Genomic DNA, 24,898 nt, shown 5'->3' on the forward strand with positions numbered 1-24,898 from the left:
TCTTTCAGGAGTCTAGAAGTTAAAGAACAATTACTAGTTGCAAGCTTTGACCCCTTCTTTAGATCAGTTTTATGTAGGCGTGGCAGGAAGAGGTTTGAGTAGGGTTTAAAAGAGGGTAATATTGTAGCAGACTGGAGCAGCTGAAAGTCAACTCAGTAGCAAATGAACCTCTAATGACTACAACAGCAGTGGGTAAAAAAAAAAACCCTATCATGTCAGATTACTTGTGAATTTTATAGTCTTTATCCTTGATAATCTGAAATGCAGTTTTTACACAAGGAGTCAGTGGTTACACAGTGAGCTAAGGAGCCTCATCAGGCTTCCCTTCTGCATGTGTAACTCATGCTTTAAATCAGCTGGAGATAAACAAGTAGAAGTAATAGAGGGTTGGGCCCAGCATGTGTTCCTCTATGCAGATTATCATTCTTTATAATCATTAAGCTATCAGATGTCATCTCATAATCCTCTATCCCGAGTACTGCTCATTTACCCCTATAGTTATTTAAAGACTATTTTGTATCATTTACAGGAATTTTACGTGTCTGTATCAGATGATACTAGAATGATTGCAGCACTAAAGGAGCAACTTCCAGAGCTAGAGAAAATTGTAAAGCAAGTGTAAGCACAGTTTTTACTTCTTTCCTTCCCCTGCCCTTTTTCTCAGTGAATAGATAAAGAAAATTTACTGCTTATATCTATTAAAAATACATTCTATGAATGGCACTCAGTCATACAAGACTGAATGTTTGCATGCAGGCTTGTTTGGATGAATGTCTGTGGCCCTCTCTTTCCACATTGTTCTTGCAAACACCAAACTCTCACTTAAAGGTTGACAGAAGGAATAAGAAATTGTGTACACACCACTGAAACTAAGCTGGATGCTTATTTCATGCTTACATGGCCTTTGTATAGTATTTTCCCTGCCTTGGTCATAGATTAACTATGGTATCCTTTGGTCTTTTTGTATACGCAAACATGAATATGTTGGTATTGCAGTTTGACACGTGGTACATATTCTATAGGTGATTTTGTACACAAAGTCTTCCAGGTAATATTTATTTATATATACCATGCTTTACCTTTTTATAGTTCTGAAGAACCTAAAGCACCACAAAAGAAGGTAAGATAATTTATTTGACATTTTCTAAAGTAAAAGCCTTAGCACAACAAATCCATAAGCATCTTTTCTTTCGTTATCATGGATGTATTAAAACAACACATTGAGAAATAGCTTTTAACATTAAGTGTCAAATTCTGCATTACTACTTTTTCCTGCCATTGATAAAAGATCTATTGTAGATCATATGTATCCCGTCATGTTTCTTTTTGCACTGATGTGAATCCTGATGATTCATTTTCAGCACAAAGTTCTCCTGCAGCTGTTTAACACAAGTGATGACAGATCACAGAAACGCCAGCCTATCAGGGGCAGCGATGAAGGTGAGCTCCTTCTCTGCAGGTTTTCTTGAGCCACAGAGATTTGCAGTAAATTTGTCTCTCTCAAAAAAAGGGTCTAAAAATAAACAAAAGTACCTACCCGCAGTTTTGAAGCCTGGCCTGAAGCAAACTCCGCTAGCCCAACATTCTCCATCATTGATGCTCCTGGTCTTTTCCCTTAGTTACTCGCACTATCAAACACTGTGCTTCCTCAGAGGAAGATGTACAAAGCTTTAAAATATGGAATGAAAAACCCAGGTAAGAACCAGTACAGACAGTGTCCATGCAGGTAATGGCAGTGCAATAAATAGTGGGTGCTGCAGGTCATGTTTGAGCCTGTGCCTCCCCTGCATAGTTTGAACTGTTAGTTACTGTTAGTAACATGTACAGCTGTTCCTTTGAGAGATAGGAGCGGAGCAAATAATCATGCCATGGATCTCTGCCCTGTGGCACACAGCCTAGAAAACAAAATCTGCTGGTTTGCCCTATTGTTATTGTTTGATTCTCTGAAGAGATTAAGGTAAAATTTACAGCAGTGTATCAGAATATAATTTTCAGTTGTACTGGCTTTTCATATTGTCCTTTACTTCAGGCAGGTTAAAGCACTGCTATGAGAACAAAATCCTGAGCTCTGCTGATGAGATCTGTTCATTGTAAACAAAGATACATGTCCCTTAAAACTCACAAGTCTGAGGATTTCTTTGCAGCTGACAGGGCCGCTCTCTGAATGGTTGTTTTGGTGCATCTTCATCACAGAAAATAGCTTCTGCTTCAAGGTGTTTGATATTAAAGGATAGCTCTTGCTAGTGAACAACAGTAAAAATAAGGGAACGAAATGCAAGGTCATACAGCTGAGAAAGCTGGTGGCATAAATCAAACCAACGGAAAAGCCATTTCAAAAGCTGGAAGTAACTGCGTATCAACAGCAGACATCCTGCCAGGCGTACAGCTGCTGTTGTCCCTACCAGTGTTTCTTCTAGGTCTGCAAAGACCGAAGCAGTTGCGGCTGCCAGGGAAGTACTACTTCTTGTTTCTGGGTGGACAGGCAGTAACTGCCTCTTTTGTATGGCTGCACCTTCCTCATTCATAGGGCAGGCAGCACACTGAGCATTGAAAATCCATTGACAGCTATAACCCCAGGGGCTGCTTGGCTGGGCTTGACAGCTGAGCTGAAGGAGTGTTTTGCTAACTTCTTCTGTCTTAAATTCATGTCACTTTGGGCTGCCTTGCTTTTTGCAGGCTAATGTACTATCATATTGATTTCTAGGCAGCCAGAGGCCTGGGTTCATGCATGACTCTGTGAGCCAATTTGTACTGTACACTCAAGTGTATTCTTACTGTTAGGGTATTTTTCTTCATCGTCTACAACAATCTTGATTTGGCAATTATATACTTGCTTGTAAAAAACAGGTCACACACAGTTTGAGTTCTGATTGTAACCAAAACTATTTTCAAATCTATTTTGTAAATAGGAAAATTATTTTCCTGTAATTAAGAGAGTTTGCCACCAGTTTTCCTGACTCTTGAAAAGAAGTGTTGATTTAGAATAGTATAATGTCTGGAACATAACAAAGTGCCAGATTAAATTGGCGTCCATAAATAATGTGGCAATACTGAAACACTAGTACTTCATGGTTTACTAAAAGCTCTGGGAAATCAGAGATTTCTATACTAGAAATTGTAGAACATCTGAGGAAGGAGGGGGAGCTATCAAAACTGTAGTGATTTATTGTTGCTTTATTTGTTTCATTTGTGAGGAGTGGTTACTGAAGTGAAAATAATTTGTACAATGAAGTCTCTATGGTTGTTACACGTGGCATACACAGTGCAATCTTTTTTTCTTTAGTTCTGTTTAAGGTGTACTGCATAGACCAAACCTATACCACTATCCGGGTGCCAGTGTCTTCCTCTGTGAAGGAAGTGATCAGTGCAGTAGCAGATAAGCTGGGTTCTGGAGAAGGCCTCATCATAGTAAAGATGAGCTCAGGAGGAGGTACTGTATTTGCATCATCTTAAACACTTCTCACTTATGGTGAAGCGAAATGTTCGGAGGGATTGAAAGACTAATTCTGTCAAGGCTTTTATATCCATGTACATGTTTGGCTGGTACACAGCTTCTGCCTTAGGGGCAAGTCCTTTCCCTACTGCAGGCACAGGCTGGAGCTCACCTGGGAGACAGGAAAAATGGAGAAGCTTGTGTATCTGCATGTTACAGAGCAGAGCTACCCCAAGTTTCCTTCACTGTAAGACCTGTAAGAGATTTTTAACGAGAGAAATATGAGGTAAACACGGGTAATGCCAGGCTAGACATATGAATCAGCAACAGCAGAAAACACTGCAGTGCAGATATTCCAGTAGTGGTAACTACCATTCTGGCTATTCTGTCCATGCAAACCACTACGGAGCAACTTAGTGTAAAGCCCACTGACCTAGTGTTCGCAAAGGGTCAGGAGTCAGACCCCCACTCTAGGCTGTGGAAATGGGAGAGTAACTGCAAGGTGAACTCTGCTGGAGAATTGCTGTTGCTGAAGTGCTCGGGGTGAGTACGACTGTGTGGACACACACAGAGCTAATGAGAGCTGTGTTGGAAGGCATTTTTGCAAACAGTGATGTCTGCCAAAAACAGCTCACTTCCTGAGAACTGACACCAGGCGGCTCTAGTTTTTGCAGTTGCAGCAATTTTTTATTGTCAGATTTGCTGACAGCCAGCACATGCTGGAAGAGACTGTTTAGTAAGTTACTGCATTATCTTTTCTTTACCTGTGATGTGATGCTCTTTTAGAACTGCTGCAATGAGATTTGAATACAGTTGCATTTTGTCACCTCCTTATACAGCTAGTGTCTTCCAAGGCAATTTTTGTTAAGAACAGCTCTCCAAATGCTTACAGCTGAGAGAAGAATGGATGGAATCCCTAATAATGGCTGAATTTTTGCAGGTAGCTTCTTGATATGGCAGCACACGCTTTCTGACCTGTCTGTACAGTTTTGGGCTGAGATTCTAGTTCCATGTGCCAGTTCTGTAGGAGATTGGTTTGGGCTGAGCTTGTTGTTACATGTCTTCAATAAAGAGGACCTTCTTGTCACCTATTTGGTATCCTGGACATAGGTTTACTTGCAAAATTTGTTCTCAGAAGGGTGAACTGTGCAGCTGTTGGATCAGCAGTCCTGCTGTAAATTCTACATATATATAAAATAAACAATCTTTTGTTTCATGTTTACAGAAAAAGTTGTGCTCAAACCTCATGATGTTTCCGTGTTTACAACTCTCAGTGTTAATGGACGGCTGTTTGCTTGCCCACGTGATCAGTTCGATTCATTGGTATGTATGTATGTAGATCTCAGGAAGTTTAATTCTTCAGTTTATTTGAACACTTGGCCCTTTATGCATTATCAATGCTTTAGGTAAGAACTAGTGGAAACATTCACAACAAAGGGTTTGCTTGTCACAGTGCTATGGGGCGAGCCCTGAAATTAAAACGAGGTAATTTCCTAAACTAGAGCAGAAATCCGTCTGATCCACATGACAGCACTTGATCCCAGTATTCTCTGTGTCATACTGAGCATTTAGGAAGAACTGAATATTGTCACTAAGACATGCAGTAATTCCTGATTACAGAATTATCTCCTCAAGGCCACAGGGATGTATTCTTGAAAATAGATGTTACCAATTAAAGCATTCTGGAGACTTGATTCCAACAGTAAATTCCTTAAAATCTTTTATTTCTCAGCCCCACAAAACACTCTCAAAATCTCAGATAATTCTAAGTAGAATCACAGAAAACATTCCTGGTGGAAAGTCTGTTTATTCTAAGGTAGAATTGTTCATAAGTACTTACAGTTTATACAGTAATTCTAACGATCTCCATGGGGTCTGCTTTTATAGAGTTTGATTTGACTGTACTTTTTGTTCCTTTTATTTCATTAAAAACAAATGTCATTGCCAAGTCATGTCAGCATGAACTCTATTACTCCTAGCCTTGTTTCAGCCTCCCGTATGCTTTTAACAAGCCACTTAGTATGTATGCCTGATTTCTTTTATAGATATGGTAAAATCTGTGCTTTGCTGCTGCTTTCAATTTAGTAACCAGGGAATGAACATCCAGCGTACTCTAGTTCCATGCAGAGATACCTCTTGTTCAGTTTATTAAATTCTGGTGTTCCCTTAAGGTTAATTAATCCTGCCAAGTAGATACCCTCATGGGGCATGCAACTCTAAAGCAGGGGTGTTGCATCAGTATAACTACGCTGGGTACTTTTATATGGCTCTGCATTGTCTGTGTAGACATAGCTTTGGCAGCAAATTGTCATGACTTTCTGTACCTTTTCCCCTGTGCTATTTACCATGGATCAAGTACTCAAAATGCTACAGGGAGCTCTAAGACACAGGGCTGAAATGTGCTAGTTTTCATCAACTGGACTGACTTTAGTAGGAATTAGGGAGGAACAAGCAGCACCTTAAAAAAGGTTCTCAACACTGCATAACAGAATACATCCCCTTATCATCTGCATTTTTTCAGAGAGATATAAACAAATTGAAAACTATTACAGCCTTGCTTGCCTCCCAGTTTAATCCTTTCACGTTCCAATTTTTGGCTGCTGCCTGTGTATGTGCGTTTATTCACATTGCGCTTGGCAATTCCCATGTGAAAATTGTTCTGGTTTAGATGAATTTTCAAATGTGCAATGACTTTACATCTAAGTGATTCTTTCCTAGCCTTGGAAAATATGTGTTTGTTATGGTAACAGCTATGTTGTGTTTGTCTCCAAATAGGGGAAAAAAGCCCTCTTTCAGTCTGTGGACAATTCTCTTTCCACAGATTTCCACAAATTATGATTTTCTACACAAAACTGCTGTACTTTCATACTATGTCTTAAACTAAAGAGATTTTTTGTTCGTGCAAATCCCAATTCAGAGCAATCTGCAGGCTGTTATAAGATTGATGGCTGTCCTGATATTTTTTAGATAATACTTTGCTTATATACACTATTTTTTAAAATTGTAGATGGAGCTTTTGAGGTAATAATACCTATGGTTTATTTTAGTAATTTTGAATAATCTAATTAATATGATGATATTTGAAAGACAAGTTTTCCCTAGAGTACAAAGCAAGAACTCATACAGAAATAAAGCTCCTACATACTGTGTGTTATTGAGAAAGTGATTTGATGTAGTAATCCAGTCAGTCCTTTTTCTATTGGCTATATAATATTCTTATATAAAAGGGGATTAATTTAGTTAGCTCTTCTTTTATATTGCAGTATTTAAATGTGATCTGTTAATCTTGCAGACTCTATTGAGTTTGTACTCAGAAAGGAGCCTGTTGACAATTCCGTGCTCTGTAATTGTCTAACAAAGACCCTACGAGAAATTGAGAAACTTGTAAGTGAATTCTACTGCCCTCTCCTGGAAACAAATCAATTAAAACGTGGGTTCACTGGAAGCTTTACTGATGTAACACATTTGAATTTGCAAGAGTGTTGTTTGTTAGTATTTTAGCAGCGCTGGTTCAACCACTTTGACCCTAATATACACAACAGACTACTTCAAAGCTGACGTTGTCTCAAGCCACGTTTTAAATCTCGCTTTAGTATAAGATTCACCTGTGTACAAAACTGTAGATCACATCTCATTTATTGGGTGGTATGGAAGTGTCTTTCAAGAATGGTTTATACTTGAATGCTTTAAAGTATTCTTTCTCATAAGACTGTGCATATAATTTTCATTAGCATAGCCAGGAGTTTTGCAGTCACAAATGGTGCATCCCTGTACTGTCAAACAGCAAGTATAAGGCTTATTTTATAAATGATCAGAAGATATTGCAATCACTGCAGATTTCTGAAGTATGGCAGATGTAATAATTCTCATCATTAGAATCAGTAATTTGCACAAATGTTTGGCTTGTGCTTTGTGGCCTAGTTATTTGTGTATGTGAAAAAGGAAACTGATAACAAAAGCTTTGTGGAAAGACCTATGCTCCTAAACAAACAGGCGTGCTTTAGTTAGCACAAAGTGTATTGAATTATTTATTTCTGGCTTCAAATTTTAGAACAATGCTAAAAATAACACACTGAGAACAGTCTGTTTTATTTCCTTACAGTGCCTCTGAAGAGCTTTCAGAATTTTCCTGACTATCCTGTGCATAGTGGATACTGATTTTGCACAGGGCTTCTCTCATTTCCTAATGCCAGACCATGGTTAAATGCAAATTTCAGTTTTACTATTAGAAACATGCTTAGGAAAGTGGTCACACTGAAGAAAAAAATCAGAATCATTATGGAAGAAAAGCACCAATCATGCAATTTAGTATTTTAAAAATATTTCTATACCATTTTTCCATTTGTAGGCACCGTTACCAGAACAAGAAGGACCATCTACTGGTACAGTGGGAACGTTTGAGCTGATGAGCTCCAAAGACTTAGCACATCAGATGACAATTTATGACTGGGAGCTCTTCAACTGTGTGCATGAGGTATGAGGATCTATCTGTTCAGCAGATAAGAATCTGTTAGAAAGTGTTTAGTTTTACATTTGTGGGTTTGTGCATTATTTGCAAAACTTTCTCTAAGCTTGATTTTCAAAAATACTACAATAAAGCCACCTACAAGTTTTGAAATTATAAGGCATTATTAATTTTATAGGCAAAATGCAAAAATAAAGTTAAGCTTCTCCTGAGCGTGTGCTGCTTATTGAATTACTCTTGTATGTTTTAAGGCATTAAGCTATTTATATATAGCCTGTAGTTATGCTTTTAGTATGCCTCAGCTATTGTCTACTGGATTTACAACCTGAATTCTTGTCATCTGTACAGCAATATATGCTTGCAGAGCAAGTTTCAGGCTAGATACTTAACCTGGTCATTCTTAGCTTCTTTCCTGTGTCCCTAAGGTAAGATTTCTGGGGAAAAAAATAAATCCCAAACTGTTTTCTTTTTCCTAGCTGGAATTGATCTATCACACTTTCGGAAGGCACAATTTTAAGAAGACCACAGCAAATCTGGACTTGTTTTTAAGAAGATTTAATGAAATTCAGTTCTGGGTGGTCACAGAGATTTGTCTTTGCTCTCAACTCAGCAAGCGTGTTCAGCTGCTAAAGAAGTATATTAAGATAGCAGCCCAGTAAGTATACAGTCATTTGTGATCTGGAAATGAGGTTCAGTATAGTCAATTTGTTGTTATTTTTCTTTTTTATTTTCAGACAGCCACACACAGTAGAGGTTAAAAATGTTCTCTATTTAGAAATTCTGTCCGTTTCCTTATAGGGCTGTATAGAACCTTTTTAATATCTGTTCATCTTTCCTGTCCTACTCTCCATTGCTCCTCGATCTGTGATTTCTTAGGGCCATGTTTTCACATAAAATTTGTGAGTAAATATATTTCAGTTCAATAGGAGAATCCTTCATTTACCCTTACATGCATTAGCAAATATTAATATGCTAATTAGTAAATATTAACAAAACTGAGCCTTCATTTTCCTGAGAATGGAAGTGTTTCTGATGCTGTTCACGAAAAATGTTCTCAGAATTGCCCGAAGTGGGAAAACCAACAGAGGGAAGCAAAGAATCATAGAATCATAGAATGTCCTGAGTTGGAAGGGACCCACAGGGATCATCAAGTCCAACTCCTTCCCCTGCACAGGACAACCCCAAATTCACAGCATATCTCTGAGGGTGAGATAAAAAGAGATGTAATATGTAGATGATGAGGCTCATGTTACCTTCAGTCTGCTTGGTACAGTTTTTCTAATATTTTTGTTTAAAAATGCAACAATATGGATGTCCTTTTTTGTTAGTAACTGCTGGGTCTGAGGTTGGACAGAAGGCAATTATTGCTGTCTTCTATTCTTTTATTCATATTAAAACTTAAAATCTTTGGAGCCTTCATGCCAGAGATGTTGGCCTTGACTCCTTACCACTGAAGTCAAGGGCAAGGGTGTGACTGACTTCAGAGGGAGCAGGAGCATGCCCCTGCCCTCCATAGCTAGTATTTTATCACTGCTACCCTCTTCCTTCCTTTCCAGTTTGTGGTGTATTTATTACATTCATTGCTTTCTGAACAAATGGTTTCCTGAGGTGTGCAGTGAAGAACTGCCTGTTTAAGTGTTTGTCTATGATTCTGGGCGTTGTGACAGCAGCCTTTAGACAGTCTTACTGAACAAAGAAGTTAATACTTGCAGTTAAACCATGAGTTTTAATTTTTTGCATTGTTAAATGTACTTGTGTGAAGGAAGAGATTACTATTACAGCTGTGATGCCGCCCTCCTCCCAGTTAATATTTCCACATAGCTGAAATCAGTGTTCACATCAAAACTCTGCATCAGCGTGCCTCCCGTCTCTGGGAAGGGCCCTGTTCTGCAAGTACCCACTTCCTTCTGGGAATTGCTTTGGGCCCTCCGGTCGGATTATGGTTGGTCAAAGCTGAAGATTTTCAAAATCTAGTGGTGGGCATGCAGGATCAGGTTTATATTTTTAGAAACTAAAGATATTCCATTATCTCATTCTGCAGAGCGAAACTGGGAAGGAAGCCGCTGGTCTGGCAAGCCATGTCCAGGAGAGGGCAGTGGCACCCACACACAGATGTGTCAGGGTCTTTTCTAAAGTTAGAGGCATGAAATGGGAAAATGTTGAAATGTGGTAAATTAAGATACAATAGTAATTTCCATAAACACTTGAAATCAAGTGTCCTAAAAATTAGTTAAATATCTCATTAATAAACTGCCCTATCCCATGGGTTCCTTAGTGTCATGGGTTTAATCCTATGCTATTTACAACAGCTTGACAACCTCCTGTTTACTTCCATGTTTCTGGTATCACTACAATGCTAAAAATAGGTAGCTAAAAGCAGTCTGCTCTGCTGAGTCCTCTTTGTCTCGTAAAAGCAGAAAAAGTCAAAGCACAAGATTTTCCTCCGTGCAGACTGAGCGGGCAGGTTTAATTGCAGCTGCTGGAAAGGCGCTGGGAAGTTTTGCCAGGCTGCTGCCCTCTGTGCAGTGCTGTCATGGTAACAGGTGCTACAGTGTGCACTAAAACAAACACAAAGTGCACCGAAGTTAGAGGGGAGAAAAAGCCAAGGAATTGGATCAAAGATGTAGGCCCAGGCCTTGAAGCAATATCTTTGAGGAAGTTTTCCTTGTGAAGATCCTTGAGACCTAATAAGAACTTTACCCTACCTAGAAGTACTAGACTCATTAGAAAAGTGTTCGGGGAGAACAGCTCAGTGCTGCACTATTAATCTTAGGCATGACTAGTGGTAACAAGATGCCTTGCACATACCGATTTTCAAAGATAACTGTTACTGAGAACCCTGTTTCAATTCTGTGACTGGGGGCTCAGACGCCATGGCAGAAGGCACATCATTTTGTGTCTGCCACCCCACGCACCCTGTGATGTGTGCTCCCTGTCAGTGCAGGCAAGCGCAAGGCCAAGTGCTGGCTCCAAGTGCCGTGCACATGTGCTTTCAGTTCCAGGGGAGCTGTTGTTGCCTTTGCCTTTGCTGAGAAAGGATGTAGGGGTTACCAGGTTCATCTCTTTTCTCCAGCCACTGTAGGATTAAACTTTCAAACAACGGGGAGAAGCGAACTGTATTTCCTACAGTGAGTTCTTCCCATATTAATTGTATTAGAAAGGCCTCCTAGGCTATACCTGTACATACCCTTATGGATATCCACAAACCCAGTTTGTATGTATTTCCTCTTTGCAGATATACCCACAGGCTATTTAGAAGCCTTCTTGTGTATCACTATACTCAGACACTTTCATTCAGTTTTTGAAAATCATACTTTCCATACACATGCACATGTTATAAGCCCAAGGAGCCTGTAAGATATTTTTGAAGGGTGTGTGTTTACAGGGAAAATGCCAAGATGAATACGCTCACGTAAGTACCGAGAGATTTCAACCATGTGTGAGTTTGTGTTAGAGATAAGAGCGTGTGCATATTTGTGTGTTCACAGTTCATACTAACAGGAAGATTTTTCCAATACAGTCTGTTTTGGGAGGCAGAGGGACCTCTGCTCAGCCCACATAGTGGTACTTTGGAGGATCCACTTTCTGACATTTTACAGGCAGCATATATGCAGTGGAGCCATGCAGCGCTGTTTCTCCTTCCTTACAGTGGTCCTCTATCAGAACCTGAGCTCTTTAGTGTAGAGCCTGTAGAATTTACAGAATATTCGGTGTAGAATGTCATCCATCTAGATGGATTTTAACAGGGGCTTTGTCAAATTATATTGCTTAACAGGGTATTTAGCAAAACTCTTCCTTCTTAAAATTAAAGATAGATTCAAATTACATATTGCAGATACATTTGCAGCTGCCTACTACGTTTGAGCACTTCTGCTGTGTGGTACTAATTATTTTTACCATGCCACAATTTATTCTCAATGTCACAGGCTGTGGACAGATATCCCTTTCTGGATTTAGTTGTGCCTGGGGAAGAGGTTATCACTGGCAGCCTATCCTGGCTGCCTTTCATCCTTATCTCCCCTCAGATCCACTAACGAGGCACTCCCTGACCTGCTCTAGTCAGAATAACTTGGGGTAGTTTTAGCATTTCAGCTTGTCTCTGCTAACCTTGCTCACTGTCCCTAATCTGATGGGGGAGAATTTGTATGAGCAGCTCTTCCAGAAGATCTGAGGGGGCAGCAGTCTCCAACAGACAGACCATCAGATGGGAGAGATCTTTTTTTTTACGTGCTCAGTGTTCACACAGTGCAGACACAAGTGAGGCCCAGATCTAAAGGACTCACCCACTTGATACATCAAGTCTGGTGAAGTGGATGGACAGAAAGAACAGAATAACAATAGGCTGATGTGGCAGTTATAGAGTCGGACAGTAGGATGTGATGATCGTATTTTGTCTGGAGCTGAGGATACCTCAGAGGAACTACAGGCTTCAGTGATGAATAAAAAAATTGGAGAATCATAGCTTGATTCTTGTTAGTTTTCTTGGTAAACAGCAAGAGAAGCAGACTGAGGTGCTGAAATCAGATGTTGGCAAATCAGTTGTGAAAAATAGCAAATTATTTGCAGGAACCTAGTGAGACACAGATTTATGAGATATAGGCTTTGTTCTCTCTTCTGTTCCCACTGAGTCCATGAGACACCTGATGCAGTCCCAGCTGAGCAGTTGTGTGGGCACTTCCTGCCCGATTGTGTCTACACCTGTCTATGGTTATTGGATCTTCCATAATACTCAGTTACATGTTCTGTTTTTTCCTGATTGGTGACAAAAGTTGTCCTTTGCAGTAGGGATGAAGCATGACCTAGAGCACCTACTGCTTAGGACATCTTTAATGATGCTGTTAATAAATGGCAGTTCTTTGCCTGAAACATCCTGAAGAGTTCCAGAATCTACAAGTACTAGTTAGAAATCATACGCAGCAAGAGAGGTCACTGGCATGCAGGCATCTCTAGACAGCTGGTCTTCTCCCTTTAAAAAGACTCAGAGCCCCTGTCAACTGCAATGAAGACTGTCTAGGGACAGCTTCCAACATTTAGTTCAGAAGCTGTCAGCAAGTTCTGCAGCAAATGAGGTTGTAAACCCATTGCTTCCACTGTTTCTGGTATTCCCTGAACTGAATTAAGCCCAATTTCAGGACTGTGTTTCTGGGTGGGGAGGAGCTTCAAAGACTCCTTTAATGTCCTTGCAGAAGCTGGCACCCAGTGAAGTGGAAGCAGGAGGTCATTTTAGGAGGCAGGGGGAAGGAGCCTCCAGAGTGCGGTGAATTACTCACACATAGGTGAAGTGGTGTGCCACAGGTGTGCTGGCCTGGGCTGTCCAAACTCAGTCACACCTATGCTAGATGCCTCGGCTCAGCTCTCTTGAGGTTGTCACGTGTACTTCTGCCCTGACTGATACATACCACTTAAAATTGGCCCTTTGTGTTTCAGCTGTAAAGAATATAAAAATCTGAATTCCTTTTTCGCTATTATTATGGGACTGAGTAATGTTGCTGTGAGCCGTCTCTCGTTAACATGGGAGGTAAGTCAGCTAAAATCCAATTCCAAGAAGTTTGACTGGGATTTGTGCTTTTAGTTAGCAAAAACATGACTTGGGCCGTTATTACTGGTAAAATTAGATCTACTAACTCAGCACCTGCACATAAGCCTTTAGCTAATGCTGACAGTTTTTACTAGTAAGGCAGTATACCCACAGATGTGTTGAATACTCACAAGCAGTTAATAAGAGTGACAACAGCAGCTTCTATTGAGGAGCTAAACTGCCCAACAAGGATGAGCAAGTTAGCCAGTTAACCTCCTACATCAGCCCATCCTCCATTTGACTTTACTGATCATTTAGGGAGATTGCTACAGAGATACTGCTCTAAAATCCATCCTCTGTTTATACATATTATTTTCTGATCTCCATATGGACTCTGCTGCCCTATTAAAATATGGGTTTGTCCTAACCAGTTCTGGTTTTCTCTCTGACATGCATTCCCCTGCTTGCTGTCAGTTTTGTCTTCATTCTCAGAGCTTCCACCTTTTTCTGTGGTTATGCTCTTTTGTATGTGAGTATATAAAAAGGGTGCAGTGTCCATCAGGGTGAGGTAGTAAGCACATGTAACCACTAAGAACACACTGGTTATCAAAAGTAGTGCAGGCTTGAATGTGCATGTATTTTGTTCATTAGAAATTCAAAATAGGTAGCATGACTGAGGTCATTGATGCAACTGAGACCAAAATTTGAACACCTTTTAAAAAGTGCTCTGGAACAGATGACACCAGCCCAGTTTTCAAAAGTACATTTTGCAAGTAGCATATACAATCAGCACTAAAGGCAAAGATTTTCAGATCTGTTTCTCAAAATAATGACCCTTTATTTGTGGCTACTGAGAGGAATAGTTGGGAAAGCTGAGATGATACAGGAGTAGTATGAAGAGAGAAGAGGGAATTGAATGTATATACTCCACACAGCAATCTGAAATGGGCACAGGGTCTGAGCTGGAGATCATTTGTAGGTGTGGGGTATGAACTTTAGTTCAGGGAAATGTTATCACACTCTGGTTCTGTAGGGCAGTCAGTTTATCAAGAGAATCTCTGCAGCTTGATTTTTTTAGCGAGGCATATCTACAAAATATACTTTAAAACAAACATATCAAGACCTGATTTTTGCTATATTATCATGCATTTACATTAGTTGCATGCACAAATTAGATATTTGCAGGTGCAAATGTCCAATTATGCCACTTATTTCACAAATACCTAATCTGCATGCATATGCAAACTAGGCATACAGTTGTTGACACACATGATTAAAAATTAGGCCCTTGCTGTGGCACAGTGTAAATATCTTGCTAGGGTACACATTCCAAATGTAGAAAGTATTGCAAAAAATAATTTCTGCACTATAAACTCTCTTAATTTTTAATGTTACCTGCTGCCAGTAGTAGTCTGATTTAATGAGCAAATAGAGAACTTTCTTATTAAAACTAGAAAGCTGACATATTCTGTGTGCATAAAACATTACTGTGATCTCTGAAACTAACTTATATCTTAATCTTTAGGGTAAAATTATCTAATATGTATAGCATAACATGAGGGGGAGAGAAAATATTTAGTAAAGCCCATCTCATCCCAATCACTGCATGATCAACTGCCCACGATTTATTTGTGTAGGTATTGTGGACTGAAAAACTATTCATTAATTTATTATTATCCAGAAAGCGGTAGAGGCCCTTGGCTGCTGGGCACATCACAAATTTGAGCAATAGTTGGTGATATGTCAGCATGAACAAAAAAACCTCCTGACAATGCCCAGGCATGGATTTGAATATTGCAAGGGCAGTTCATCATAGGTATGAATAATTAAGCTGAGCTACCCCTACGCAAGCTGTGTGTAAATTGTATTTTCAGATAGTCTATGATCAGGAATGTCCTGAAACCATTGACTTGAACTTTCACTTACATTCTGAATTTAGTGATTGCGATGTGAGCCAAACAAAAATCTGAATCTAAACATCCCAAAGGAGTAAATTCAAGTTGGGCTTTAAATCAGGATCCAGGTTTCATGGCTGGTCCCGTCTCTATTTATAATCTGGTTGCTAGGAAACATGTTGTATTTTAGATTAGCACATTGTTAGAAATATCTGGCAAAAAGAGCACTTTCCTGACTTAGGGCGTTGTAGAAGGAACTAGCATTTACAGTAAAATTACCACACAAATTGGATTTAATTAAGGTTTGCTATTTTTGTTTTTATTAACAGAAACTTCCAAGCAAGTTCAAGAAGATCTATGCAGAGTTTGAAAGCTTAATGGTGAATAGCAATAGATCCCTTATTCTATGCACAATCTGAGCTAATTCAGTTTCTGAGTAACTGATTTGAATTCCATGATTCAGAACATTTTATATGTCCTTGTTTGACTTTAAGAAGTTTATGATCCCATTTTAGAGCTGCTAAAACAAGTATGTATGACTAATAAATTATACTCTTAGGAACCTACTCTGAGAGAGCTTATGTACCACTCAAAGTTAATCTGGGAACTCAGAAAAGCTTTATCACATGTTTTCCGATAGTACATACAGGAAATTATATTTTCCAACCTGGATTTTTCCAGGCAATACATTTTAGTGTTACAACATATGCAAAACTGGATCTGCAAGTGCAAGGAGGGAGGAAAATGTGTGGTTCCTTTTATGAACAATTTTTTTGTAATCATATCTTACCTTGCTATTTGACATGAAAAATGTGTTTAGCAGCTGCATGTAAGCTGTATGGGAGAATGATAAAAGGTCTCTTAGTTTGCAGATGCACTTTTAAAGCCACAGGAGAAAATAATGGTTTTAATAAATGCCATGACATCTAAATGAATGCATACAGTGTCTCAATACATATAATAATACGTATTAGTAATTATTTGATTTCTCTTTTCTTCTTAAGGATCCATCAAGAAACCATAGGGCCTACAGACTAACTGTAGCTAAATTGGACCCTCCAATAATTCCTTTCATGCCACTACTTATAAAAGGTAAGCTTGGATGTTACCAGAATTATTAACTTGAAAGCTATTTGTCAAATATTTGAAGAATAAGAGTAGCAGCAAGAAAAAGCAAAAATCAATCTCAGTGTGAGGTATGATCTTTTTCCATTATAAAAAGCGTGACACAGAGACAAGAAAAACTGCTTTAGTACATTTGAATATCATACCTCAATTTTACTAGTCTCAGAAATGCTGCAAATTAAAAACTAAATGTTTTACTTTTGTGGCTGCTTTGATATTTGTAAGGGACAGATGAAAAGTTCTGCTGTTCTATATGGCCATGATTCAGTAATGGGCTTTTATGTGGCTTTTATTTCTATACAGACATGACGTTTACTCATGAGGGGAACAAGACATTCACTGATAATCTAGTAAACTTTGAAAAAATGGTAAGTATGACATATTTGAAATGAAAATTTTAAAAGACCTCCCTATTCATCTCTTCAAGAGTGAACTCAACAATGACTTCCAGGGTTAGAGAAAGTGAAGGCAGGACCAAGAGCTGGCAAAAATAGTCTGCATTGTGCACAGCATCTGGGACCTCTGGGTTTCTGGAAAACCTCATAGAGGTGGAGAAGAAGCTGCCCACTGAGCCATGCACAGCCAAGATGTTTCCTAAGAGAGGCAGCAGCAGTGACAGGAAGCAGAGCTGTTAGGGGCAATTTTTAACAGCCAGTTTGGGACCAAGCTGTGATTTTAACTGCTGTTTCTTCAAACAGGACTGAACTGCCTCAGGCTGGGATAGTTCTGCATTGTTCCTCAGAGAATGAAAGGAGCTTTAATATAGAACATGCACAACATCCTATTTTGTTCTTCCCTTTAGCAAGTTAAAGGAGACTTCTGTGACTCGATTACTTTCATATTGGAAAGGGGGATCAATGATAGAAGGCAAGATTATGTTCAAATTTGATTTATCTTAAACGCTGCACCTAAGCTGTCATTATTTCAAACACCTTTGTCAAAAACTGCAGGCAGGCAACTTCCCATGGCAGAAGTCTCAACTGAAACTCAAGTTTTTCAGCAGTGAGAAGCCATTTTCTTGGTCGCTAAGGCCATGTTCTTGATTAATGTCATTAATGTCTGCACCTGAGAACAAAGCCCAGCTATGAGCAGCTGCACTGCAAAACCAAACCTGACTTACTGTTCCGACAGTAAAGCTCCATTCAGCAGCCATGCTAGAGCATATCTACTGTTGCACCCATAATTGCTTGTTCTTAGTACTACAGTAATCAGAACTACTCCATGGTTATTTCCACTGCACTACAGAGGAGCTTGTCTTACCTTCTGAGCACTGATACCATGGAAGGGAAAAAAGGAGGACCTTCAGCTCTTTAGAAAACTTAGCAGAAACATGATCACCACTCTGAGTGAATTCTTCTCTTAGATTTTAGTCTGTAGCTCCAGGACAGTCTCTGTCCTAGGGTGAAAATGCCTCTCTACTAAGCTGAGACTTTTTGGGGGTAAATGGTAGTGCTAATGCCTGAATAAGGGCCTGACCTCACTTTGCAATAATGACATTCTGTAATTGCATATGCAGACTGTGTTTCTGTCTCCTTCCAAAGGGCTTGAGCCTTCTACCTGTAGAAAAGGACTTTTTCCTGGACTGTCTGTTCTAAATAGATAGATAAATACATATATTTTAGTGTATATAGTAAATATTTTGGGGAAAACAAAGGGATCTCAGACTCGGCTGGAGCACCTCCAAACCAGGAGGGGTGGCAGCTGCATTGCTATAGCCACAGCTATATGGCTGGCTCCATGTTCTTCACCTCACTTGGCCTACTTAGGCCTCCCAAGCCAGAAAAGCTGGTACATCCGTAGGCCTCAGAGCTGTATGCCTCAGGCTTTTCTTTATACCTGGTTATGTGTAAAAGCCATTACAGGAGGCAGGCAGGAGCTCTCCTGTGAGAACTTGTCCATAGACAGAAGTCCAACCCAGGCTTGTAATTTAGAAATAGTTCTGCACCATTCTATACCACAGTTTGACATTCCCAAGGCCAAGAGTGAATTTTTTAGTAGCTTAAACTGATCTCTGTCTAGGCTGCTGCAGGTCTGCCCTCCTCACCCTAGTCTGCACATTGCCTTATCTTCAGAAGCATGTTATCTCCAGAACATGGATTAACTAGTAGCACCCAAAAGTTTTCAATAAAATTTATACTCCTTGAATGTAGTATTGCCTGTTTTGATCAGTAATCTGAGCTCTGAGCATTGGCATTAGGAGGTGAAAGTGAAGATCAATTAATATCTTTTTGATGCTATATATTTTTAAAAGAATCAATATAAAGTCTCGTATTCCTCCACACAACAGGAAGGGAAACATTCTCCTTCCTCAGTATTCTAAACTTTTCTTCAATTAGTACTCTACCTAAAAGCTCACTCTGCTTTTTCCTCCAGGCCTTACTACAAGTATATCTTTCATGTTTTTAATGTTCTTCACTACCTATTCTGCATACTTCTATGGTGTTTTTACTGCTTCTCTCAACCCATAGCTCTTCAAAGCAACATGTGTTCAGATTCCACCCACATAATTCATTCAAATCTTAATGTGGACCTGGCAGTTTTTAGCTTTTTGCATGTGTCATCAGGTCAAGCAAAGAAGAAAAGCCTACTGTTAAACCTCAGTCGCTACCGCCTACTTGCATTAAGCTTACAACTGTCATATCCACACATAATTGCCAGATATTAACTAGTGAAGACAAGACCACTCAGCCAGATAACTCTCAGATGAATTCAGCTCTCTTTTACATAAGTATAAACTCAAAGTAAATCTGTGATGTTATTCTGCCATTTTCAGGAGAAAAGCAGAAAATAGATTTCCTCACAGGAATCATGTCCTGCCAGTTGTTGTTTCTGCCTGTTTGTTCTGCTGCATGATGTTCTGTCACAAACAGATGGAGATGCCTCTGAACATTGCTGGGAGCCACTCTTACTGATCTGTCTAAAATATCTTTGTTCTTTGGAAAATTATTTCCCTTGATCCATCCTAACTTTGATGCTCGCTGAAGCTTATGAATAAAAATATCTGGGTAGTCGCCACTGGTGGTACCATTTGCCACCAGAGGAGGTGGGCCCCTCCAGCTCTCATGTAAGCACAGTGATGAAACCAAGAACAGCCTCTGGCATCGTGTCTGCATTCTCACCACAGAGCTCTGATCCCGACAGCTGATGTGCTGCTGACAACTTTATTCCTGTAACTGGCAGCCAAAAGTAGAAGTTTGATCTAGTGGCATCTCTTCAGCTGAAACAGCTTCCTTTAAATCTTTTACGTTTTCTGATGTTTCTGTTATTATTTATATTAAATGATGCACCTTAAAACACGCAGGAGCTTTCAGGCAGTGTCTGAGCCAGGAGTTCCCCAACTGCCAGAAACAGCGAAGCCTGGTTTCCTAAACGTTTATGTTTCATGGCTGCCTGAGCTCTGCTCAGAGCTTTCCTCGTGGCTGGGGCATGTGTGGTTTCTTCATAGCTGGGGAATTCTGTGTGAATAGGCTTTTGTCATAGCATAGGAACTTGCACTACAGTCTTTTCCCTGAGGGAGACATATGATGAGGGTGCTTACATGATCTTTCTCTTGTCCACAGCCATTTATTTTCACAGAAAATTGGTAGGAGCTTTCTTATGTTTGAAAACTCTGGGTTCTTTTTTCAAATTTGACAAAATTGTCTAGAGAAGAAGGGAAAAACAGACAGATGGTGTTAAACCACATTAGTGACTGAGTCAATTTTTCCCTGCTACACTTTCCTATAAATCGGTCTTTACAGAGGTGTAGTGACAGAACTGTGGTATTGGCAGTAGTGGGGGACATCACTCTGCAGAGTTGCTGAGCTTTACCTGCTGCTGCCTTTGTAACTGCCTGCTCCTTCTTCCCCTTCCACATGTCCTGATCCCCATGGATGCCTCGTATTTGGAGGAGGCTTTGAGGAGTGGGAGGGCAGGGACAGCTAGCCAGGGAAGAGAATACCATGTGTGACAGAGCCACAGCTATGTGTAAAGAGGAAAGTTTGTGGACAAATGATATTGAATGTGTCAGAAATAGGTATACTTTTTGTATTTGCATTGTACTTGTGCTTTTCACTATGCCCTTTTTTTGCATGAAACAAAGAGGGGGATGGAGGAAATAAGCATTTGGCCTCAAAATCCAGCCTGGAACGTGTTATTTATACTTTTGTCAGTAAGTGGACAGAATAACTAATTTATTGGTAATAGTAGTATAAGTCTTTAGTAGAAGGCTTTGTCTTCAACACCAAACAAGACATTGTTTTAGAGAAGTATTGAAGGTCTTTTATTTATCTCACTGTAAGAAGCTGATGGAAACAAGATACAAGATGTTTCCACCATGGTGTTGCTCAGATGTTCTTCTAGGTTGGCATATAGTCCATGACCTTGTGTGGTATAAACTACTGATTTCCACTTTTTTCAAACTATGGCTGCCCGACTGCCAGTACAGAATTTTGTATTCATAGACAGAGGGAAGATGCAATTATTTGGGAACTTTATCAATGCCTTTCTCAAGCTATCAGACAGCCTGAACAAAGATCACTTTCCGTGATCACCATCTCCATGTTACACTACCCAGAATGTCTCTGAAATGGCACCTGTAGAGGGAGCAGAAGTCACAAAAGAGCTCTGAAAGTGCTGACCTGCCATGGCAGCACAAGACAGTGCCATGATGTTAGCCACTGATGCTTCTTTTTGTCAAGCCTCTTCACCCTTCAGGTGTGAAATGAGGATTAAAGAATCTGTGCATATTGGTTTTCGGGTTTTGTGGAGATGAACAAAAGGGAATTCACACTCTGATCCTTATGCAAAAAAAGGGCAAACATTCTTTCATTTTTGGAACATAAAGATTATGCAAAAAGTGTGTGACTAAAGCCCTTAGTAGTTTTCTATGGCATATATGAATATTTATAACATTTAGAAACCTGGGTTTGGAATGGATTAGAAGATAATGTGCTGGCCTGCTGCCACTATTCCAGACTGCATAAAACTTGAAAGGTATTGTTGTGTATATATAGCCTGCTGGTAGTAGCAGTTGCTTGTTATATTATGCAGTTGTGTCTATTTCAGAAAGATCCAAATTTAAGTTTGTATGGATTTTTCAGTAATGGTCTTTCTTAGCACAGTGAGCAAACGGAGGTTAATTTTTGCAGGCATTAAGTAGAGGTAATCCTCTATTTGAAGAAAAATTATAAGGAACTGGTAATTAAACTTTCATCTGAACATTTTCTCAGTACATTTCTAATTTTCTTGAATTGAAAGAAGACAATCCAATTTATCTACAAGATTCAGGAAGGAAAAGTCGCTTTCGCTTCATATGCTGTTTTTCTGTTCAGTTTGCACCTTCCAAAGAGGAGCTCTTTTGAGTTTGTGTTAGGCAGTACAACAGCACTTGGAAAAAAGCAATGTGAAAGGAGCTCTTCAAGGATACATAATGCTCCAGAATCTCTCCATTGGGTTGCAATGTTGTCTTCTGGCCACAGTTTCTCCATTTATTCTGCCTTAACACTTTATTCCTTTATGTTTCATCATTGCCGGGATACTTCTGAATGCACAGATTGAATGAGATTATCCTCAGAATAGGCAAAGTAACTCCACAAAATGAAGCCTTTCAGCCATCTGAAGGAAGCCTGGCAGTTCAGCCTTCAACCAGAAGTCACACAAATTCATTGCCACTTCGGTTTTCCTTGCGTGGAATAGCCCATATGAGAAATTCAGAAATACTGAAAACTTTTTAGAAACTTTTGCTACGCACGTAATTTGTCTTTCAGTACAATAAAGCACTACAGCACTTATTCTGAATGCTGTGCTTTTTTTCAGAACAAATTCCCCACATAAAGAAAAAAGTAAAATTATTCCACAGAACACACTTTTTTGATAAATCTAATTTTCACTTATGAAGCTTAATACTAAACTAATCAAACACTGAGCCTACAGTCTAGCTCCAAAGGTCATTCTGAAATGAAGCTTCAAAGCCTAAACATTTGCAAGTGTGAAAAATTAGTGTGTGTATTAACAATCCATCTAGAAAGCACATCAAACAATACTAGCTATCCTCTTAAAAATGAAGTGTCCTTAGCAAAGCTTCCCTTGAAGTTAGACACTCCTGAGACTTCATCAGGTTGGCTGGTGCAGTTCAACTCTTATAGTCTCTCCTTGAAATAGGAGCATAGAATCATAGAATCATTAAGGTTGGAGAAGACCTCTAGGATCATCAAGACCAACCATCAACCCAACACTACCATGTCTCCTAAACCATGCCCTGAAGTGCCACATCTACACGTCCTTTAAATACCTCCAGGGGTGGCAACTCCACCACCTCTCTGGGCAGCCTGTTCCAATGCCTGACCACTCTTTGAGTAAAGCAACTTTTCCTAATATCCAATCTAAACCTCCCCTGATGCAGCTGGAAGCCATTTCCTCTCATTCTATCTCTAGTGACCTGGGAGAAGAGACCAACACCCACTTCAATACAACCTCCTTTCAGGTAGTTGTAGAGAGTGATAAGGTCTCCCCTCAGCCTCCTCTTCTCCAGCCTAAAAAATCCCAGTTCCCTCAGCTGCTCATTAGACTTGTTCTCCAGACCCTTCACCAGCTTTGTTGCCCTTCTCTGGACACACTCCAGCACCTCAAATGTCCTTCTTGTACTGAGGGGCCCAAAACTGAACACAATATTCAAGGTGCAGCCTCATCAGTGCCGAGTACAGAGGCACGATCACCTCCCTGCTCCTGCTGGCCACACTATTCCTGATACAAGCCAGGACGCTGTTGGCTTTCTCAGCCACCCGGGCACACTGCTGGCTCATGTTCAGCCGGCTGTCAGCCAGCACCCCCGGGTCCTTCTCTGCCAGGCAGCTCTCCAGCCACTCCTCCCCAAGCCTGTAGCGTTGCATGGGGTTGTCGTGACCAAAGTGCAGGACCTGGCACTTGGCCTTGTTAAACCTCATACAATTGGCCTCGGCCCATCGATCCAACCTGTCCAGGTCCCTCTGCAGAGTCTTTCTACCTTTGAGCAGATCAACACTCCACCCAACTTGGTGTCACCTGCAAACGTACTGAAGTTGCACTCGTTCCCCTCATCCAGATCATTGATTAAGATATTAAACAAGACTGGCCCCAACACTGAGCCCTGGGGAACCCCACTCATGACCGGCCACCAAATGGATTTAGCTCCATTCACCACAACTTTCTGGGCTCAGCCGTGCAGCCCGATTTTACCCAGCAAAAAGTACACCTGTCTAAGCCATGAGCCGCCAGGTTCTCTAGGAGGATGCTGTGGGAGACAGTGTCAAAGGCTTAGCTGAAGTCCAGGTAGACATCACATAACAGAGCCAAATATGAATCCATAGAGTTATGAAACTTTCATGTTTACATGTTCATATTGGTTTGATTTTCATTTGATTGTGTTAGACTTGAAGAACCAGCACTGTAATATGCGGTGCATTCTGTCTCAGTCCAGTATTATAACAGGTGCTTATCTTTGAGTATTTAAGAGGTTCCACTGAAGTCAATGGGGCTTATTCACATGCCTAATGCTGAACAAATATGAGAATGTTTGCAAAGTAAGTGGCTTAGAAAATCTGCCTAGTAGTAATGGCTTGAAGAGGTATGAAAATTAGCATAGGATAAAAATTATTCTTACTTGAAATCTACTTATTTTCCACTTGTAAATACGTATGACTTTAGGAGCAATATAAGCAGACCCATGTCCAAATTCCCTAAATCTTTTGGGAACTTGTGCTTTAGAATTAAAATATTTTAGATCTGTTTCAGAATAGCTACATTTAATAATAAACTACATTTAATAAGCTGCATTTTAAGCTCAAACTCCTATGAAAGGTGAAAGCTCTTTAATTGCTGAGCATGTTCTAGAAATGGCCTTGCTACTGGGAACTGATGGTCTTAAAATTAAGATGTGTACATACTCCAAGGTGTTCTACATAATATTCCTTTTACTTTTGAATGTGGGAAGATGTTATCAAGGAAACGCACATTGAAGGGGCTGATTTTCATTCTTAGTTAAGGCCTTTTACAGCATCCAAGTAAGGGAAAGGGTTCTCTGAGCGCATGTAAATTATACTCACACTCATTTAAAGCCTGTGTAAATGCAAATCACACCCTGCATATGAGGGTATCAGCATTAAAATTATATTTTCATTCATATGACTGCTTTTATTGGCATATGTCTTCACACTCAGGCACAGTTAGGTGCTTCGTTTAAATGATGATGAAATACAGTGCTTGTTCTCTGATTGCATCCCATCTTTTCTTTCCAGCGCATGATTGCCAACACTGTCAGGACGGTGAAATTCTGCCGAAGCCAATCTTTCAGTAAGTGTATTACAACATCTGCACAGTCAGCTTTATCATCAGTAGCTACAGTAATTACAACTAATTCTGTGTGTACTAGAACTGAAAATCCTGGTTTCCAGTGATTCTTCCATCTTTGGATCCTCCGATGTTTCATAGGATGAAATATCCTTCAG

At 39.9% G+C, this 24,898-nt stretch overlaps 1 protein-coding gene across 6 annotated transcripts in view; it reads left to right on the forward strand.

Moving 5' to 3' along the window:
- Positions 1–24,898, forward strand: part of RAPGEF4 (Rap guanine nucleotide exchange factor 4) — a 157,432-nt gene that overhangs the window by 129,895 nt on the left and 2,639 nt on the right. For all 6 annotated transcript variants that reach the window (XM_064451608.1, XM_064451607.1, XM_064451609.1 and 3 more), the window contains 12 exons: positions 530–618; positions 1,090–1,120; positions 1,362–1,440; positions 3,284–3,430; positions 4,659–4,756; positions 7,782–7,907; positions 8,375–8,553; positions 13,326–13,416; positions 15,641–15,691; positions 16,316–16,403; positions 16,740–16,804; positions 24,689–24,743. In XM_064451608.1, coding sequence (XP_064307678.1) covers positions 530–618; positions 1,090–1,120; positions 1,362–1,440; positions 3,284–3,430; positions 4,659–4,756; positions 7,782–7,907; positions 8,375–8,553; positions 13,326–13,416; positions 15,641–15,691; positions 16,316–16,403; positions 16,740–16,804; positions 24,689–24,743 — 1,099 coding nt within the window. The remainder of the gene's footprint in view (positions 1–529; positions 619–1,089; positions 1,121–1,361; positions 1,441–3,283; positions 3,431–4,658; positions 4,757–7,781; positions 7,908–8,374; positions 8,554–13,325; positions 13,417–15,640; positions 15,692–16,315; positions 16,404–16,739; positions 16,805–24,688; positions 24,744–24,898) is intronic.

The sequence above is a fragment of the Phalacrocorax carbo genome, chromosome 5 (assembly GCF_963921805.1).
Source record: "Phalacrocorax carbo chromosome 5, bPhaCar2.1, whole genome shotgun sequence".
Taxonomy (NCBI): domain Eukaryota; kingdom Metazoa; phylum Chordata; class Aves; order Suliformes; family Phalacrocoracidae; genus Phalacrocorax; species Phalacrocorax carbo.